The sequence below is a fragment of the Pteronotus mesoamericanus genome, unplaced genomic scaffold, assembly GCF_021234165.1.
Source record: "Pteronotus mesoamericanus isolate MK-2021 breed Mesoamerican mustached bat unplaced genomic scaffold, CSHL_Meso_final contig_20, whole genome shotgun sequence".
Taxonomy (NCBI): Eukaryota; Metazoa; Chordata; class Mammalia; order Chiroptera; family Mormoopidae; genus Pteronotus; species Pteronotus mesoamericanus.
The window spans coordinates 73,941,512-73,963,817 of record NW_026555085.1 but is presented as its reverse complement, the minus strand read 5'-3'; the positions used below and the strand labels follow the sequence as shown (position 1 = coordinate 73,963,817).

General features: G+C 37.4%; 1 protein-coding gene across 2 annotated transcripts in view; it reads right to left on the bottom strand.

Moving 5' to 3' along the window:
* CLVS2 (clavesin 2) overlaps positions 1–22,023 on the bottom strand; it is a 64,231-nt gene extending 42,208 nt beyond the window's left edge. Inside the window, exons 1-3 of one of the 2 annotated variants that reach the window (XM_054569895.1) lie at positions 21,785–22,023; positions 20,452–21,382; positions 7,522–7,696 (exon numbers count right to left, since the gene is read on the bottom strand). In XM_054569895.1, the coding sequence (XP_054425870.1) occupies positions 7,522–7,696; positions 20,452–20,840 (564 nt within the window). In that variant the 5' untranslated portion in view covers positions 20,841–21,382; positions 21,785–22,023. The remainder of the gene's footprint in view (positions 1–7,521; positions 7,697–20,451; positions 21,383–21,784) is intronic. The other variant, XM_054569893.1, reaches the window with a different exon arrangement.
* Between the last annotated feature and the right edge of the window lie 283 nt (positions 22,024–22,306).

Below are 22,306 nucleotides of genomic sequence, written 5' to 3'. Positions count from 1 at the left end.
ACTCCAAAAAAAATTTCTGAGGATTTAGATTAAAAAACATAATAGCTAAAGCACTGCAATGAACATAAGGGTGCTTATATTCTTTTGAATGAGTGCTTTGGGTTCCTTTGGATATATATCCAGAAGTGGAATCGTTGGATCATAAGGCAGCTGTATTTTTAATATTTTGCAGAACTTCCATATTGTTTTCCACAGTGGCTGCACCAATCTGCATTTCCACCAATAGTGAACATTTTGGTTTGTTACCTTATGCAGCTACCATTACCTTATATAACTACCTTAAAAGTTCAGTTGATTGGGGCTTTTCAAAATTGACTTTAAACCATAGAAACACACCATTATTGACTGTGCATCAAATAGCATCCCAGGAAAAATACAAGAAGGCATTCCTGTTATGAGTTTATTGTGGCTTCTCCAATTGCAGATGTGAAGAAAACTAAACCCATTTGAAACACATCTTTAAATAGTTATAATAAAGAATGAAGAGTATTCTAGTTTTCAGATCAAATTTAAGAGAACATAACAAGAGCAACAAGAGTGCTTTCCATGAATGGGAGAGAACAATCACTGACCTACAAGATTCTAGCACTATGGTACCACAATTTTAAAATTTGAGAACACAAAAATGACACCTCAATATGAGATTTGAAAAAATTTTGATTTAGGTGTTCATGAAATTACACTTATGAAGCTAAAATGACCACACACATGCAAGATAAACATATCAACTTTATCAACATCTGTAGGAAAGTCTGATAGTACTGGGATCCTAAAGTAATTTTTTCCAGCTTTATTAGGTATCACTGACACATTAAAAATTATACATATTTAAGGTATGTAGCATAATATATATGTTTAAATAGTTTTGGTGTACATGTGCATTGTAATATGACCACCACAATTAAGAATTAATATGTTTATCATCTCATAATTACTTTTTATATGTGTTTTGTACAAACACTTGAGATATCTCTTAGCAAATTTCAAGGATACAACACATTATTAATTATACTCACAATGCTATATGTTAGATCACCAGAATTTATTCACCTGATAACTGAAAGTTTGTACTTTTGACCAGCATCTCATTTCCCCCACCATTCTATTCCCTGTTACTATTAGTTTGACATTTTTACATCTCACTTATGTGAGGCAATATAATATTTGTCCTTCTGTGCCTGGCTTACTTCATTTAGCACATGTCTCCTAGGTTCAGCTATATTATTGCAGATGGTAGGATTTCCTTTTTTAAGGTTGAATCGTATCCCACTGTATCTACACTAAATTTTAAAGTATAAATTGGTGTTCACATTTATCAGTTATAATTTGAAGACAGTGAAAAATGATGTTCTGCTAAGAAAAAAACAATATATCAAGATGCATTTATATTGTTACTAAAAAGAATAAGAGAGAAGCTGTAGTTATCCATCTTTTTTGTTCTCTAGTTAAGGACATGTCTAAACATAGCCAATTAAATGAATCGCACAATAGCTCATATTATTCATTTACTTTTTCATTATAGATAATTACTTTCTATCCATTTATTGTTATCTCAATGACTCAAACCAAAAAGATTGTTATTCACTTCTTTCTATTTTGTTGCTTCAATTATCTGGCCACTTGAAGCAAAATAACTAGTTTCTTTTTCAGTGTTGATAGTATAGCAGTATTAACTTTTGTCATTAATTTCTGATACTCTCAAATGAGTAAGCATGTGTTAAATATAATTAAATGACTCTAGGGCACTCATTGCTTCATTTTTCTCAAGGTTCACACCTACTTCCTATAACTAACCATTTTAAACTAACTTAGCTGCCACTCAAAGAAAATAAGTAGTAATTTTAGTGCAAGAAAAATAGTGATATGTATATACATTATATGTATATATGTACATATATCTATGTTGTGTGTATACTGTGTATAGCCTGTTATCAAAGGTCATATAAAATGCTTAGCCTGTTTATTGAACTGAATATTATATATAGCTTTTATATGCCTATTGTCAGCTTTTAAACAGACTTCCAGTGTCTTATTTGTGGGGATTAAACCTCTCAGCAAAACTACCACATTCTCACACTATGAAATAAAGCAAAGCTAGAGTTTTCACTCATTTTGTTTTAGGTTCAGTAACAACTGGAAAGCAGCACACTTGCTCAGACAGCTATGCATGTGATGAACAAAATGTCACTTTTTCTACACGTTGCCCTTGTCACTGTTTCCGAATATGGTTCTGCCTGTGCATACAAAATGTGGGGGGAAATGCTCCCACCTCCAGGCTGTCTGAATGAATACAGTTCATGAGTCTCTGTTTTCATTTTCAAAAAGCCAAGCCTTGTTTTACCCCTCCCCATTAATGCACTATAATGCTGCTCTAAATTTACAAGGTAGTTTATATGCAAAAGTTTCTACTATGTATTGTCTAGGGCATTATAAGTCTGAAAACTATTGACAGGTTAAAACCATTGCAAAGAACACTGTTGCAAATCACAGGATCCTTTTATTTTATTATGAATCCCTAATTTACTCAATATTTGATAGAGTTCCTTTTTAATATTCTCCCTTGACCATCTTACACACACACACATACGCACAAAAGTGGAGTTTCAAAGCTGCCAGAGATTCAGAGATTATGGATAGGATTTGGAGGACTGAACAGAAGTTAATGAAGCTCTCCACCCGCTAGTCTTGGACAGTTAATGTTCCAAATCATTAGCATGTTCTCTGTGTTTGGCAAGATCCCCTAGGTAGGACTGAGCTTCCAACAGTCAGAGCCAGAATTTGGAGCCGCAGTACTTTCTGCCTGCCACATGAATGACCAGAGCTCTCAGATCTAGCAGATTGGTGACTGCTTGTAACACTGAACCCTTGAGTCAAAAGAAAGGGCCCTATTAAGTACTGTGAATTAATTACATATTCTTCATTATCTCACAAGTCTTAGTTTTATGAAGGGCTCTTACAAACATTGCACTGATTCTGGTACTTTGCAATGGCCCCCCACATCGGAGTCTTAATGTAGCAATTCAAAGAGCTATTCAATTCGTTATTACAGCTGAACCCCTTGCCAACAGACCCACATCTTGACTATATTATGTACTTTTCAACAGATAGATTTGGGGGATTCCTGTGAAATTGTGAAAGCAATGCACAGACAAAGCAGGACCGAGCTAAGGGGAAAATAACTGATAAATATATCCAAAGGATAACAAACAACACATGTACGTTTTGGATAATATTTTTAAAAATTGACAAATAAGAGATTCTGGATTCATAAGAGCATTTGAGTTTTTCATTATAAAGTGGTTTTAATATGGAAATATTTTATAAGAAAAAATAAAAAGAGCAACTGTGACAAAAAATATTAAAAGCACATTACTTCTCTGTTAATTCAAAAAGTATAGGTTTTTCCAAGTATTTTCAAATATTTCATGCTTTAATTGGTTTCCCAGGCAGATATAGTAGAGTCTGCAAGTCACTTCCACTTAATCTTGTATTGATTTTCTAAGATGCTTCCTGTTACTATAACTATCCTAATCAATTAACTTCTTGTAAGTAGCAAGACAATTTTCTCTTTTTGTTTTCTTTCCTATGAAGCTTGAAAACTTTATTTCCACAAAATATCTGATGTTGCCTCTTATCTATCAAGAAACTATATTTTGTTGGTAAAAACATTTCATGCTTTTTTCATTGTAAAAAATGTTTGAATATTCTACACAGAGAGAGTATACAGAATTTCCTTAAACCAACATCTTGAGTGGCTGACAAATTTTTGGTTGTGTTAGGTTGTGTTACTGTAAGTTCTCTTTGGCTATCAGAAAAAATGATTTTCCCTTGGCCTCAGTTACAAGGAACTGGGAGGCTGGCAGTCACTCAAGAGGAAAGAAATGGTTCTGTCACTTCTTGTCAAAAAAAAAGTGCCAAGTCCAGTTAGCATTGCTTGGTTTATCCCAATAAACAAATTTCATCTGTGTTAACATGTGAGAAGTTGGTATGGAGGGGGCAAGTTACCCTAAACTGAGCCTACCCATTTTTTCATAGGCACAGGCCTGGAAACCATAGAAACAACAAGATTCAGGAAAGGCATTGGTTTTGGAGTTAGCCAACCTGGGCTCAAGCCTTTAATTCAATTAAGAAAATTTGGATGTCAAATTCCCTGAAGTTTCATTTCCTGTCCTAAAAGATGGAATTAACATAATTATCTCTAAGATAGTTTGGGGTTCATTAGATCTAAACCCTCCCTCCATTGATCCAAGTCCATTCTTCTGCCTAAGAGTTCTTCCTAAAACAAAGTAGTGACCAGGTCACTTTCTTGTCCAAAATCTCCCCATGTCTGAAAACATAGGCCTAACTATAAAGCATGCCATCTGATCCAGGGGTTTTGGCATCTCTGGGCCACACTGGAAGAAGAGTTGTCTTGGGCCACATGTTAAATACACAAACACTAACAAAACCTAATGAGCCAAAAAAGGATTTTAAGTAAATTTAATGGTTTTGTGTTGGGCCGCATTCATAGCCATCCTGGGCTGCATGTGGCCCATGGACCATGTGTTGGACACCTCTCTCAGTGAGACAAGGTTCAGCCTCCTATTCACAGATCATTTCTGGTTATTACCTTCAATTTATTTCTCATTTTAACCATACCAAAACGGATATATCATGTACTTCCACCCCCTTGCGGCTGTACATTTCTTCAAAAGCACTTCCCCAAAGTTTCCCTGTCCAAAATGTTTTTCCTGTCCTTGTCAGATTGGCAAACTCTTGCTCAACCATCAAGGGCAAGAATATCTCCACAGTTACCACCTTACCAACTGTGCCTAGGGCTACTCCTAAAAGAAACAAAGATTATTTTTCACTAGATAAAACAATCTCATTTTTGCTTAGCTTCCAACATGAAAAAATATTTTACTTGGCATCTGACATGAACATATCTAGAAGACTATTTAACCACACAATGAAGTGATTTATAAAAAGTCAATCTGTATATGTACAATCTAAAGCACTAAAAGAAAAATATGAGCTCATTCAGATTCCCAAAGTCAATTAACTTTAAATCTTCACTATCTAGGTAGTCACTGTGAGAAAACCAGCACATAGGTAGCAAACTATGGCACCTGAAAAAATGAACTCATGCAGATCAATGACTTTGATCATTGATATCACCTGCTAGATGCAAGATGTATCATTTATAATATAATACTTTAAATTTGATAGAAAGGAACAGACTGATATTCAAAAAAGTTCAGGAATTTGCTCAAGTATTCACTATGTGGCAGAACTGTCTTCCAAAGCCAGGCCTGTCGGTCTCTAAGCCCATTTTATGTTCACCCTTCCACATTGTCTCTCCATGGACCTTGTACTGTAATCACAGGCGCATCTTCTAGCAATGGTCTGAATGTCTTTAACCAAGACATCAGTTGCTATCCTTAGCCAGATCACTCAAAATACTCTTTTGCTTGAGGGAAAAGAGGGTTGGTGTGTATAGATAGAGAGGTTATGCAGCAAATTCAAGAGGAAGACAGACGGGGCCTCCTCAAAACATGGTTACATCCCATTAATAAAACACATCATTAAAGTAAGTTTCCTCTCTGGCACTAGACCCATTTGTAGCCTTTCTCATTTTTGGTCCAACTCACTGGAATATTTTTTATGCTCACCTAAGTAGAAATAACATTATAGCGGAATTAGGATATAAACTGTCACTGAGTTATTAAAAAAAATCTCACATCAAAATGTAAAAATAAATAAAATATCACATCTTAATTTCCCTGATTAGGTTAATTGGAAGTTATTTATTGTTGTGATAGTGTTGATAGTTTTGATGATGATGATATTAGTTGTGTTTAGTGACTGAAAATTGAATATATATCTTTAATGAAAATGTTTTATGGTCTTACGTCAATCTCAGAAATAAATTTACACATACTCTGCATGAAACATGTATCAATGCACAATAATATTTCTCACATGTAAGTGATAAATAAATATAGGCTTGATTTAAAAAGTCAGAATATGTAACATCTATATAAGACTAAATATGAAATCATGCATGTTACAATGGAACATTTTTAGCACATCTTATAATCTTATTCAGAATTACCAGTGTTTCTAGATATAGTACAGACATGACACAGAGAGACATAGATATAGAAAATTTTAAAAATCAGTTTGAACCAAAGAAAACATTGGGTTTAAAGGTTAATAACATGTCAAGTTTAGTGGTAGGAAGAGCTCACTTATTTTAAGTGGCTTCCCAACAGGCAACCAGGAGACCCTGCTTACTCAGACCTTACTTCTGTCTCCATACAGTGCATAAATTGGCATATACAAGGCATACTGAGTCTACCCTTGAGGTTGTTTTTTAAGTTCCTTCAGAATGAGTTCTCCATTCTTTCATGCAGCTAGCAGCCTAGTCTACCTCTAGTATAAAGAGAAGGCACAAGTTAAATAGTGAAAACAATTCTAAAAAGCTAGATTATCTCCTGTTGTAAGTAACATGGTTGGTCTTAACTGACTTTCTTTACAAAATAAAAACACTTTATACACTGCTGGTGATAGGGCACATTCTACATGATATACACATTTCCAAATATGCATTATTCTGTGCCTTCTCCCAACCTTATTAACTCTCTCTAAGGCGTTAAAAAAAAGTGTTGTTCAAGATAAGACAGGAGCAAGGGTGACTCACCAAAAGGAAGTCAGGAAACTTGTATTAGAAAAGCCTATGTAGAGAAAGAGGATCAGGGTGTCTTACTCATTTCAGAGGCAAAACTCAAACTGTGAGTTCAGTTTCATTAAGCTGTCTTGCCACCTGAAGAAGTGGCTCATTTTTAGGGAGTAATCAGCCATCAACTAGTTATGACAAAGCACTAAATAATGATTGATTTTTCTACTTTATAAGTCCAAATCAGTTCAAAGTCATTCACTATAGGAAAGATGAACCATCCCTATATAAATTCTATGTGATAGCCCTTCCATCAAAAAACAAAAAAGAACAAAAACCCCAATTAAGTCTAAAAAAGTAATTCAAAACTGGTTCCATAGCTCAGAGATTAAAAACATATTGATTAAAAATTTCCAACAGTATTTTGGGCAACATGAAGATATTGTTCATCATATCCTAAGTTCACCAGGTTAAATGAAATAATGAAGCAAACCTTTAACACTTAACTAATATACACAGAAAAGGAAAAAGAAACAAAAACAAGCCTAAATAGTTAATAATTAAAACCCAAAAGATGTTGCTCCTCCTGATTATCAAGATAAAAATCTCAAGTCATTATCAACTATATTTATATGTAAGGATAGTGAGGGTTTGCACCAAGTATTACAAATTCTCATTTATTAAAAGGCCCACATCCTCAGTTTTTCGTCTAAAATCCTTTGTCCAGTTAGTGTTTTAATATTTGTGCTTGAAAAGTTTAAAAAAACTATTTTCATCCCTCGAGTAAGACATTTTGTTATTCTAACAGATTATATAAGTCAGACATGGGAGACCAAGAAAGTGTATAATTTGCAAATCTTTACCTGAAGGCCTTCAATAGCCAACCGCAGCATGCTGGGTGTAAGTTTAGAGGCTTGCTTGAAGGTGAAGTTACTCCAGTCTATGATCAAAACAAATCCATTCACTTGAAGCTCAGGATCTTCAATCATGGCTTCTAAAGACAGCAAGATGGCACGCAAAATATCCACCAGTGTGTACCTATCAACAACAGAAAAGCCCTTATTACATCTGATGACCGCTTCTGTATAAACTATAGAAAAATTTTAGGACACTAAAAACTCCTCTGAAAATACCTAAAGAATTTTAATAAGATGGTTTTGTTTAAAAATATTATTTTAAGAGAAACTTGATTTTGCAGCACTCGGAACATATTAGAATTTAACATGTGTTTTACCAAAACAAACTAAAATGTTTTGGAAAATAATACAGTTTTCTTCATATTTCACAACCATGTACTTTACCTCTAGGCCTTCTTATAATTTTCTGATCTTGTTTCAACTTCTCAAAAAATTAGGCATGGTACTTTTAAATAGTTCAGGAATACTCTAAATAACAGACATTTCATATCAGCACATTTGAAAAATTTCAGAATGAGATTTGGGGACAATCATCAATAATCAAAAACAGTATATGCTACGGGTAAAAGTGTCAACCGACTTTAATTACTTGTGTTCATGTCATGAAGATAAAAGAAAAGAAAGAAGTAAAGGTATATAGACAGAAAGAAAGGAAGATCAATAAGCACAAAAGAGGAAATGTATCTGTCTATCATAATGCAGGCCTTCTGAATAAGGGCTGAGTCTCTTTTTCTGACTTACACCTTAGCACTGTGCCTGGCACATTATAAAAATTCAAGAAACACTCTTTCCGTTTTGCCTGTAAAATGGACTAGACTAGAGTGCAAAGACACTGGCGTGAATTAAGACCATACCTTGACAAAGGCAGTGGAGGTAAGAATGGAGCTAGGAAGCCAAATTTGACAAGTTTTTCAAAAGTAAACTTGTGAAAATTTGACACCTATTTAGACATGAGGACTAAGATTGAGGGAAGAGGAAAGAATGACACACAGATTATAGCTTCAGAGACTGAGTAAACAATATCATTCAAAGAGAAGACACAGATGGGGATGGCTGAAAATAAAGAGTTTGGAACAAAACTTGTAGTTTCAAACATGGAGTAAAACATGTAGTAAAGCTGGTTAATAATAATTAGGTATCTGAAAAAGTATATACTAAAATCAAGAGAGAGCTCAAGGTTGAACATTTCACAATTAAAAGCATAAAGATCTTAAATTCAAGAAAATGAAGGAGGTAATGCAGCCACAGCTGAGAGAAAAAAATGAGATAATTATTCTAAGACAAGGATTCCAGCATGTTAAAAGGAATTGGCAAAATTATGTAATATGTTAACAGTTTCGATTTTTGAGCATCCTGAATCTCAAGCTTTTTTTCTCCTCAACATTGCATGTGGAAATGTTCAATAAAGGCTACAGAAGAGACTTCCAGTCAAGATGGTGGCATAAGCAGACATGGCTCACCTCTTCACACAACCACATCAAAATTACAACTAAAATATAGAACAACTCTCACTCAGAACCATAGAAATTGAACTGAAGGGAAGTCTGCCAACTATGCAATTAAAGAAACCACATCCATCCAGACTGAGGTGGCAAACTGGTGGCAAATCTGAGAGTCCATCGACCTGGCTAACACTGTTTGGCCTGCCTTGGAGATCCCCAGGCACTTTACTTCAACCAACTTATGGGCCCACACAAGCTGCTTTTCCATATGAAAGGCTAGTCTTTGCTCATGTTTCACAGCTTCCTAAATCCTATCAAAAAAGAAACAGCTGGCCTCAATGAGCACCAGGCCTGGCACTAGCAGCAGTCAGACTAGATTCACAGCTTGGCTTTGCCAGGGAATCTCCAAGCCCAGCACAAGTAGCAGCCATCTCAGATTGCTTTACAGCTCAGTCAGAGTAGCCCCAGGAAGAACACAGGTAGGGGCTGATCTTGGCCTGCACCACCTGGGAAAACCCAGGGCCAGCATAGCCAGTGGACAGCTAAGGATCACAGCAGAGCACTGCCATACTGCCCCTGCACAACTGACCCTCCAAGGAGGGTGGAAGTTGGTGATAAGTGGTTACAGCCAATCCTTACAGCTGAGCCTGGGTAAATCCCTCCCATTGATCTACCGACAGCAATCAAGGCTCAACTAGAAGAGGAAGGTATACTCAGCCCACACAAAGGGCCCTCGAATACACAGCTTGGGTGATTGGGGAGGCTGTGCCACTGGACCCTACAGGACATCTACTACATTAGGTCACACTACCAAGAAATGGAGTCAAAGCAGCTCTATATAATACATGGAAACAAACACTGGGAAGCTGCCAAAATGAGGAGACAAAGAAATATGGCCCAAATGAAAGAACAGCTCAAAACTCCAGAAAAAGAACTAAACAAAATGGAGATAAGCAATCTATCAGATGCAGAGTTCAAAACACTGGTTATATGGATGCCCAAGGAACTTATTGAGGAACTCAACAACACACACAAAAAAGATCCAGTCAAAAACAAAGAATTCACTAATTGAAATAAAGAACAATTTACAGGGAAACAACAGTAGAGCAGATGAAGCCAAGAATCAAACCAATGATATGGAACATAAGGAAGCAAAAAACAAACAATCAGAATAACAACAAGAAAAAGGAATCCAAAATAATGAGGGTAGTATAAGCAGCGTCTGGGACAACTTCATAGAGGTTTGACATTCACATCATAGGGGTGCCAGAAGAAGAAGAGAAAGAATAAGAAATTAAAATCTATTTGAAAAATTAATGAAAAACAACTTCCCTAATTTGGTGAAGGAAATAGACATGCAAGTCAGGAGGCACAGAGGGTCCCAAACAAGATGGGTACAAAGAGGCTCACTCCAAGATACATCATAATTAAAATGCCAAAGGTTAAAGATAAAGAGAGAATCTTAAAAGCAGCAAGAGAAAAGCAGTTAGTTACCTACAGGGGAGTTCTCATTAGACTGTCAGCTGCTTTCTCAAAAGAAACTTTGCAAGCTAGAAGTCATTGGCAATAAATATTCAAGTCATTAAAAATAGGGACCTAGAGCCAAGATTGCTTTACCTATTCAAGAAATCATTTAGAATTGAAGGGCAGATAGATAGCTTCCCAGACAAGAAAAAACTAAAGGAATTTGTCATCACTCAACCATTATTATATGAAATGTTAAAGAGAGTTATTTAAAAAAAAAGAAGGTCAAAACTATGAACAATAAAATGGCAATAAATACAAATCTATCAACAATTGAATCTAAAAAAAAACAAACTAAAGCAAACAAGAATAGCAACAAAATCATTTTGACGGTCACCAATGAGACAGCAGATGTGGGGAATGGGTGAAGAGGTGAGGGAATTAAGAAATACAAATCAGTAGTTACAGAATAGCCATAAGGATATAAAGTACTGTATAGGAAATGAAATAGCCAAAGAACTTATATGCATGATCCATGGACATGAACAATGGTGTGGGGATTGCCTGAGGGAGTAGGGGGTGCTGGGTGGAAAGGGGTATAGGGGGAAATATTGGAACTGTAATAGCATAGTCACTAAAATATACTTAAAAAACATAAAATCCCCAGGAAAAAAATCTTGATTTCAGGAAGAAGGGGGGTGGAGAAAGTGGTGGATTAGATGTGGAAATCACTGGTATTTACTGGAAGTGATGCATTGACTTCCACTACTAAATGTGCACTCACAGTATGAGACAGTGAGTGCATATGAGGGAGTGGTCCTATTTTAACGTCTAAAAGCATCTGGAGGCAAATGGAGAAAGCATAGTAGTGCAGGAAGGAAGAAATAATTAACAATAAAGTTCAGGTAACTTCTCATTTTCTCTGGAACTCACTTCCTTATCTCCAAAATTAGTACAGTAATAAGGAGTAGGATATGTCTTGGACCTCAGCATTAACAAAGCATAGAGCATGATGTCAGAAGATTTCAAGATAAATTTCTACCCTACCCCTCATTAGCTATGTACTTGGATGTACTTGGTAAGGTATAATCAGAACTGAAGAATATTTGTTTTTACATTCTATTTTAAAACTTAATAATGATCTTTAGATAGCTTACTACTCTTGTAAAAGGCAAGGTTCAACAGGTTCTTTTAAAATCTCTGGATGGTTTATAGATTATTTATAGTCCTAAGGATATGGCATCCTAAAATACTTTCTAAATATATAAGATAATAAAACTTGCGGTAGAACTCTATTATATATTTGTCATTAAATTTGTGGAATATGTATGGCTAAATACCTTATCCGTCACTTTGTGGCTGACCTGTCTCCTCTTTATTTTTTTTTAAGATTTTATTTATTTATTTTTAGAGAGGGAGAGATACATGGATGTGTGAGAGAAACATCAATTGGCTGCTTCTCACACACACCCAACCTGGGGACCTGGCCCACAACCCAGGAATATGCCCCAACCAGGGATTGAACCAGCGACCCTTCACTTTGCTGGATAACACCCAATCAACTGAGCCATGCTGGGCAGGGTTTATCTCCTTTTTAAATTTAATGATCAACCACAGTGTTACAAGTAAAGCCTATAAATCTACACAAATGGGGGAGCTGGGGCAAGAAAGCTATAAATCTGGTTAAATGTAGATTCTCCTCTAAAAAAAAATTCGTTCTAATTCCTGAAGTCTAGAATAATATTATGATTAAAAATTAGAGAAGTCCAACTAAGAACTTTTCCCTCACTATGATCATTCTTGTGTTACCTATAAAAATACCAAATATCATTAATGTCAAAATAGCATTAAGTAAAACTTGAATCTGAAATAAGTTCTAGAAGAATGATGCATTGTACATAGAAAAAAATAAATCGACACTAGTAAAGGCTGAAAATAAGAAGCAATTTGTTTTAGGTAACGCACCTTAAATATGGTTCTATAAAACTGTCCAAATCAAGAGAAAATTTATACGCATATAATTATTCCAAAGGAACTAAAATAAGGCAAATTCCAGGATCAGCAATGAAAAAAAGCAGGTTTGTAAAGTTTTCAAGAGTAAATCTAAGTTTTAAAATTTAATATCTAAGTCCAAAAAAAAAGAATAAAATCATATTTATATAAACGACATGACTGTGCAAGTTTAAGGAAAGAAGCATAAAAACATCCTAGGTTACTGAATCCAAAGGCAGGTCAAAACCCCTCTTGGCATTCTAGTCCTCTGTTGTCAAACATGTCACATTACTACCATTGGCAGCTCAGCAGGCTGTTCCTAAGCAGAACGCTATTAAAAGAGATCTTGCTAAAGTCCATAAAATATCTTCCAAAGAAACAGAGTATTTTATGAATTTTATCTCTTCAGAAATCCTACCATAGTTCTGCTCTTTGAAATTATTTTTACTGTTACAATTTATAGAGTGTCAGTACAATAAGTAATCCACATGTTCTTGCTTGAGGTTTACACCTCAATCTGGAGGCACTCCACCAATGCTATTCCTCTCTTGCTTGCTGGATGAAAGTCATAGACAACAAACTAGTACATTTATGTAGCTCTTAACTCCTGACTGCTTCCCAAAATAGCATTAAGAGCCTGAATCTAAAATCCACTTGGCGAGGATGACAAGTAGCATATAGAAAGAAGAAATAAAAACACCAGTTAAGGAATTTTAAAAGTGGGACACCAGCCTATGTAGACCATTGCTCTTGAAAAAGCACTGCATAATAATTAGGTGGAGAAGATTTGCATAAAAATTAGTTGGAGAAAACTTTGACACCCATTTCTCCTGTTTACTATTTGTACAATCAAGAAGCAGGGAAGCTGCTTCTCCTGCCTCCAGCCATGAAAGGTTCTGGTTGGCTACCTGTCCTGTGCTTCAGTCCTGATGTTCAAAGTGTCTCGCCCTCTACTACACCTTACAATCAGTGCGAAGAGCAACCTAAATCACAAACAGGTGATTTCCTCTCTATTTTCCAAACCTTTCTTTCAGTCTGACAGGGAAACACTGGCATCTTGGCATCACATTGAGCAGCACAACAGCAAGCAATTTCCCTTTGTCACTAAATCTATCAGCCATTATTAAATTCTTCATTAAGGCTGCCCCCGCCCATCAGTTTTCATTAAGCCAGGTCCCGTTAGAAAGGTGCTAGGGGAGAGACAAAGGAGAAGAATTACCGTTATTAATGCCTTGAGGTATCATTAGTGACAAAGTTGAACCCATTACACGCTTTATATTACTGAGGGGAATAATAATAATATCTCTACCTGTGTAATAGTTTAAGATTTTCAAAGGAATTTCAAATGCACTATTAATCTCAAAACAAGTCAAAGTCTCAGTGTTGGCTTTGATCCTATTATTTTGGAGATGAGGACACAGATGAGGTCTCAGCAAATTACAGAGATGAAGGAACAAGGTCTCAGGTAATTTAAACAATATGCCCAGAAGCCCCATGGGAGTAAAATGAGAGCCTAGTTGAGAAGCTGCCTCTTTCTGACACCACAGTTCTCTCCACTCCCAATGGTGTCTCATACCTAAAACAGAGTTTGATGAATAGATGTTCCACTTTTTCATGTCTCAGAGGCATAATGTGTGTCAGGAGATAGATCAGAAAGTCAGTACCAACATGATGCTGGGTCAGGTACCAGGACACATTCCAGCCTGGCCCCAACAGGGGGCTTTGGTGGAAGAAAAGCAACAAAACATTCAAAAGAACTGGGATGGGAAAAGGCTAAGTCTACAAACCCTGAAGAAAATATGAACTCAGAAATATTCATGTGTCTGGGTTGTATCATTAAGCACAGGTTATCTGCTGGGCCTTGCTTTAATTTTACTGCTATGGGAAGGTACGTAAGTGAGAACAAGAAAAAGATGTTTTGTTGTACATAAAACTTCTAGAGATGAAAATATCCTTCCCTGAAAAAAAAAGTTTAAAAAGTTGTACTATTGCCACCAAATTAAAATAAAACAGAATTGTGCTGGAAATATACAAACACATTAAAAAGACAACTCTTCAGGGAAGAATGAACTAGGCAAGTGTCTGCTTGGTAAAGTCTTTCCCTTCAGAATATTTATTCTAGCAACTTCACTTTCTCTGCCGAGTCATCTATATTTTGATGTCTAATCAAGGCTTTCTAAACCATAGATGATTTTTTTAAATGATCACAGCTTACTTTTTGATATAATTACATGTAATTTTTTTTCTAGATTCACGTTGCTAACTGTCTATACACAAAAGTTTGATCAATGCACTGTTTACAGGTGAAATACTTCTTTGTGCCTCAGTTTTCTCATCTTCAAAATTTAAATATTAACAGGACCTACCTTGTACGATTGTAATCAAAATTTAGTAAGTTAATGTTTGTTAAGTACTGAGAGGAGTGTCTGACACATGCAATAAAAGGGTTTTAAATGAATGAATGCATTAATTAATTAAAATGAAACAATAAAACTTTGAATTCATTTAACCAAGCAGGCAATATTCTCTCTGTAAAACACTGAGTAGCTCACAGCTACCCCACTGCCCTGAACTTCTTGACTGGCTAAGAGTTACCCTCATTACAACCTCTCTGGTAGTTAGGTAGGTTTTCATGTTTCTTCTTCCCAGAGAGGTTGTATATCCCTTGCTAGTACAACCTGCTAGAATCACAGTTCTGGTAGTTATGTGTGTTTATTTGCCCCCAGCAGCTACTAAATTTCTGTGTCTGTAGCAAATGTTTGACTAACATGTGCTTTTTTAAAAAAAACCGACTTGAATACCATTCACTCCTTGACATGATAAGGACCTACGTACAGGGTCATCCTTCCCCTGAAGTCAACAGCTGTCACTTACTATGTTAATGAAATATATGTGCCTGTCCTCGGTGGTGTGAAAGTGCTCAAACTTTTTCCCAGATTGGAGGAAATGTATTAACTTACTAAGGATAATTTATTATTTTACTAACTTGGCTCATGTTTTAAAGTATCATGAAACATTTCTTTTGAGGCCTATTTTCAGTGCACTGTAGTAACCTCAAATCTTTTTCTTCTCTTCAACTTTCTTTAAAGTTGTATATCTGAAACATTCCAGGTTTAGTCTAGACCTGATCAACTAACTGCCTACTGAAGGTTGGTCCTCTTGGTCTTTACTGTTATTTCAAAGTTATTTTACTAATTATTGTACAACTGTCCTATTTTTAGAGACTGTCCCTTTTTTTTTCAGAAATTTATTCCAATATTCCACTAACATTTTTCAGGACAATTTTTTTCTTTCCCATTTTCCATGGTATGAACCAAGGACACAGTGTTGAATAAGCTGCAGTTTTCAGAGTATTTGCTAAAAGAGCATCCCTAAGGAAGCAACACAAAACTGCTAGGACAGAAACTGCATGGAAGCCACATCTGCCATTACTAGTTTTGACTGAATCTCAAAATCCACCCATAATACAGCACAGAAATGTCTCCAGGATTCTGAAGGTAAGACTTCCTGACCCTGTCATGAAATATGATACTGTGAAGCAAAAAGTTGAGAAATATTTAAACATTTTAATAAATTGAGCCAGGAGGCCTTGAAAAATCAGGCCAAAAATTATCTGTATAATCCATGATTACTTTTTAAATTTTCGTTTATCATCATTATAAACCTTTCAATTTAGAGATTGGTCACATTATTTTAATAAATGGGAACATAATTTAATCTAAAGCTGCAAATAGCTAACCATTTATATATTTTCTTTTTATGAAGAAGCCCCACAAAATAAACAAACTGACAAAAATATGTTTTTTAGGAAGCTTCCAGGGTAAGTTTCAGGATCATAGCAGTGTCTAACCAGTCACCCTGCTACCCTTGCACAGCTTCAATACTCTAAGTGATAATCAATGTCCATTATGACAAGCTAAACAGAGCCACAAGACGGTCAGTCCTTTCTGAATTGCCACTATATCAAGAATCATTTTAGTTTAGCTGTATTTAACTATTTCCTAATGGTTATCAACCAGATTCTAGAGAAACGACTGTGCTGTAGTAAAGCATAAAAAGTTTAATTTATTCTTACAGTTCCAAGTCTAATGAGGTAAAATAGGACTTGCAGGCTGGCTGAAAATTTGCAGGCCAACTAACAGAACACATGTCACCATTTGCTCAAGAATATTCCCAGTAAGTATATATGTCAGTAAATTTCAACTCCTCAGATACCTGCTCTCATGACCAAGGGTGTAAATCATGATCTACTTTTATTCCAAACTTCCTTTTCTTAAGGTAGTGCAATCACCTCTAGCTTCATGGTACATAATCTGCACATTCTGTTGTTAAAATCAGATGGAAATTTGAAGGTTTCTGCTGAGTGAGTTCTAAGCAGGGCACTATCACTCATGAAAGGAATACAGCCTGTAATGCATGGAGGCCTCCTGCATCCTGGTGATGCACTGAAACAACCCAATTGTTTTTAATTTTGTAGAATTTATTTTGTTTTCAGAAATTATGTTAGATCATCTGAAAGGAGATAAAATCGTATGAGTATTTTCCAAAGATAGCCTGCTCAAGAAATGTAATAAGTCATCTAAGCCTATTTGATTCTTTCTAAAAAGAACCACAAACTAAACTGAAAGTCATTTTGACATTTCAGTTTTTTAATTTTTAAGATTTATTAGAAAGTGGGTAAATATTATTTTACCTTAGTCTTCCTGAAGATTCAATGCCTCTTGTAAAAGCTTTGGAAATGGTCCAATTCAATAACCTGAAACTGACCTGCATTGCATTGCAGTAGAAAGAAACACTATTTTATTTATAGTCACCATCTCACACACGTTTACTATTTCCAGCCTCCTAGGAGCACAGAAAACTGTCCTACAAATTTAATATTTTAAAAGTATGAGAAAGTATGCATTAGATAACTTTCTAGTTAGAATTCTTTTCTGAAAAACTACATAACTGCATTCAACTCAACAAATATTTATTGAGCATTAACTCTAGTTCAGGTGCTCTTATAAAGATACTGTAAGATTTAGGCTATTTTTTGTTATACAGATCAATTATTTTTGAGGGCTTTTTATAAAGTTTTGCAACATTTATTTTAAAAACCTTCCTTTTCCCTTTGAGAGGTTGGAAATTACCTGTTTTCCAAATTAAGGGGGGCATTTCTTTTCTACCTTATTTCTGGAATTTCCCTCTGTAATTGTGGACATTCCCACCTATTATTTCTTTAAAACAATGCTACTTTTTTAAAAAGTTGTTGAGAGCCAGGTAATTCACTGAATAACTCAATGAAAGTGGCCAGAACTATGACCAGATGTGCAATCTTCTCAAGAGACCCAGGCTGTTTGGATAGTAGGATCAGAGCAGGAAGATGAGAATACCTGACTCACACAACAGGAGGGGAATGAGAGAATTTGGCACATGGCTATCCACCTAATAAAGCAATAGTAAGGTAGACATTTATGTTGGAGTCTAGTCAGGTAAGACTTGAGGCTGAGGAGTGGAAGAAGAAAAGGGATTTAGGCCAAAGGTAGGAGAAGGGCTGTTGCTACCATGGTACTTCCAGAAAGGCAGCTGTCCTGCAGGTTTCAGGACAGTTCTTGTGCATACATCCCAATGGTAATGGTCTGCAGAGGATGATTATTGCTGCTCATTTCCATCCACAGAAATAGAAGTCACAATTATTAGTCTACAGAACCTGATAGGGTATTTTTACAGGACACAGCTTCTCATTTTTAATTTCACATGTACAAAATTTTAATATTTAATTTTTATGTAGACTTAATAGAAAGTAGTTCTATATACCAATTAATAAATCTATTCCCACTGTAGATTTCAAGGGAGATAGATTTTGATTATTAGTAACCTATCCTTTATACAAAAACATGAAATAGAGAACAAAAACATAGTTTATTTAGTAATCTGGAATAATCAACTTCCCCCATACATGAGAACTATTAAGTGATTTTCACCTTAATTAGGTTTATAAATCAGTGGGAATATTAGTTCACTTATAAAAATAAAAAATTGGTCTAAGGTAGAGGCATGTCTACCTGAATGCAATCTGCCCCCGTTAATGATATCTTTCAGACTTTGAGACATATTTAAATATAAGATTTCTACAGCTCCCATTTAACTGTAGCTAATAAACAAAGTTCCAATCTAGCTGAGAAGTGAAATATTAGGTTCTTTCTTGAATAAAATTTTTCAATTTTGATATATACAATCACTGGTTTGCATGACCCTACAATGTATTTCCCAGACGAAAAAACAAAAAAAGGAGTTAAAGAAACACAGTGGTCAAAGTTGGCATTTCATGGTCCTTTAAACTATTCTACCTGGTTAAAAGTAGCATATGATTTCTGCCCTGACTGGTGTGGCTCAGTGGGTTGGGCATTGTCCAGCAAGCCAAACGGTCACCAGTTCTATTCCTGCTCAGGGCACCTGCCTAGGTTGCAGGCCAGGTCCCCAGTTGGGGCATGCAAAAGGCATCTAATCACTGTTGCTCTCTCACATCAATGTTTCTATCCCTCTCTTTCCTCCTCCTTTCCCCCCACTTCTAAGAATGAATGAATGAATGAATAAAATCTTTTTAAAAAGAAATGATTTTTATAATTAACCAAAGTAAGTAACAGGACCCCATTCTCCCTCAATGGTTAACTGTCTATGAGTTTTTTAGTTTTATGATTTTAGGATTCTTCAGGTAGTAGTTTGTCTTTATATTTACCTAAAAAAACAATTAGAGTAATTCTCAACCTAAAATTACAAAGGAAAGTAACCAATTAAAGAGTAAAACCTGTTAAAAAATATTAATTTACCTCCTAAGTTCCCAAGACTCTGAGAGACCTATCTATAAGATTTCCCAGTCACTGAGAAAAGTCTTTTACAGTTGTTCCAGGGATGGTTTAAACTAACCTGATGCATCAGAAGTCACCATTCACAGATCTAAAAATACACCAATATTTTAACAGCCAGCTTCTTATGATTCATAGTTTTGATAAACATGTTTAAGTTCCATGAAATACATTACCTTTGAACTTAATTGAAACTACCGTATACATGAGTGTTTATAATCTCTTATATTTGTCAGGCTGAGAAAAGAATTCTGATTGAGGAAGTAGAAGAGTCATTCTTTGCCTTCTCCTATGATAACGTAAATAAAATAAAAATATACTTCCCCTCCATTTAAAAGCAAGACAGCTCAAAAAGTCTACCAACTGACCTACCTGAATATTTTCCACTTCCTTCCAAAAGATGAAAAATCACCTCAGCCAGGAAACACCTTCTTTAGATTAGTGACAAGTGTAGAACAAGCACACCAGTCAGCCTTCATCTGTCGGTAGGCATGCTCAGAAACAGAGAATACAACTCTGCCTTTTCATTGAAGTGACACACATCATATTATTCCTTCATCTGCATGTCACCAAGCAGAAAAGTTCCCAAGCAAAACAACTACTTGATCTTGGTTGAACACCAGGTTATCCTTAAAAAAATGAAACCTCAGTACTAAAGACAGGTGATGATGATGATGGTAATGAAGATGATGGTGATCATGATGATGATGATGATGATGATGATGAATCTAGTTTAATAATTTCTTTAGAAGGAAGGAGGAAAAGTTATCCCCATTCTCATACTAGTTTCTCCGCAGCACAGTAAACTTATTCAGGAAGTGGAAAATTTAGCAGATTTATTTAGGAGTTAAATGATTTAGATTGCAGCACAACAAGAGGGTTTGGGAAGCACTTAAAGCTGCAGTAGAAACTGGGTGCTTGTGAAGTAAGAGTTTCAAAGGTTAAAAAAATGCCCTCCTCTCACTACCTCAGGTGCCAACCAAAAACTGAGGTTTTTGTTCCAGTTTCTCTTTCGTTCCCAGCCAAGTCAAAGCATCAGAGCTGTGAAGCTATGACACTACTCAGGGTGTAAACTCTGTAAAATGGGAGAATAAAAGAATTCCTAGTATGAGTTGGGATTTAGGATTTACCTGCTCTGATCCCAGTTGGCAGCAAAAAGGACTAGTATCTTCCTGCCATAGTGGTCCAGGTTGGCCAGGCCCCCAGGGAAGCCATCCTTCAGTGCCTGCTTGATGCCAGGGTCAGTGGCCTTGAAGCTTTTAAACATGTCCAGGTTCTGCTGCCGGTACTCAAAGTATTGGGCCAGGAGACGGAAGGCCTCAAAGTGATGAAACTTCCTGGCCCTCAAGAACCGTAAAATGAAGGCATCGTCCGTGCGCAGAAAGCCAATGTCCGGCCTGGTGATGACCATGTCCCTCACCTCCTGGATGTCCTGGTGCAGTGTGTCTGGGTTCTCGTTGAGCTCCAGGCGAGCTTTCTCCAGGGTCTCGGGAGACAGCCCAGCTTGTAAATGAGTCATTGTTCTGTTTGTTCCTGAGCCTTCCCTTCCTCCTGCTGACTGTCCCACAACAAACCTGGAGCTTGACACCACCACACTCTGGCCTCCAGACCTCAAAGATGCCTGCTTCCTCTTCTTTACAGGAAATGATTTGTCTTTGTGTCCAATCAAGTACCCTGTTGCTCCCGCTTTCCCACGGCTTCTTTATGAAGGATATAAACTTCTTTTCCCACTCCCTTGAAAAACCGCCCCCACTCGGATTCCCTCTTCCCTTTCCTCTAAAGCGATGCGCACCTTTGGCCGTCCCAGCGCTCCTCTTCTCGTCCCTTCACTCCCCTAGCAAAACACGCCTAATCTCACCCCGCGCGGGTGGTGCTGATCTTGGTACTGTCCTCTTCTCTCCCAAGATGTAACAAAAACAACCCCCACGCACATCTCAGCCGCAGCGCTTCGACGCTTCTGCGGTCCGTACCGAAGGATGCTCTAGCCAGGGATAACGATGGGGATTCTGATTAATAATAAGGTGGCTTCTCGGCGCTGAGCTCCAGGCGGGGAAAGAGCGTCTTTGGCGGAAAGAAAAAGAAAGAGAAAGAGGGGGGTGAAAGAGCTTATTTCTCCTTCTGCTTATTCAAAGGATCTATTTGTCAAAAATATTTGTGGGCTTTTATTTAAAATTATTATGATCCGATTAGGTGGAGACTCTGTATATAGCGCACCTTCCCTCCGCCCCTCTTAGATACACCCGCGATCTCATAAGGCACCAGAAGGGGTTTTGGTGGCGTTGGCACCAACGTTTGCTCCCGCCCCCACCCCCACCCCCAACTTCTGCCTTTCTCCGGCCCTTTATTTCAACGGACTTGCCCCGGGGGGCTGGGGGGAATCGCTCTGGGAACGTACATGACAAATGCTAGGTGGGGTGAGACGGCGGAAAAGAGGAGTGGAGAATAAAATCAAAATGTCTCTACCTTTTCTATAAAACCCCAGAGCAAGAGGGAAGAAAGAGCAGACGGCTCCTACCAGCAAACCCGGAGGCGGGGACGCTAAGCAATGCGGCACTTCCTGGCATCCATCAGCCGCGGTTTCAGCTACGGCGGCGGCGGCGACGACAGCAGCATCAACTCCTCTCGGTGGGATGGATCCAGCAGAGAAGAGGGGCGGTAGCGGATACCCGGGCGGAAGACGCACTGGGGAGCAGCCGTGGCCACATCGCCCGCGAGCAACCCACTGCCTCTCCCCGCAGGAGGAGTGGGGGTGCAAAGCTAGGGCCACCGCTGTCCCGGGCCCTCGCCCAGCCCTGCCATTCTCTCTCTCAGGAGGGAAGGGAGGGAGCGGGGAGTGAAAATCTGGCGAAGGCCACGCGGGCCGCCTCCGCCTTTGTGCACCGGGAGCCGCCGGGGCGGTGGGCGCGGCGGGGTGGCTGCCGAGGGGCACGGGCCCCCTCAGCCTGTGCGCGCCCGGACGCCGGGAGCGAGGCGCTCCCCTCCCGC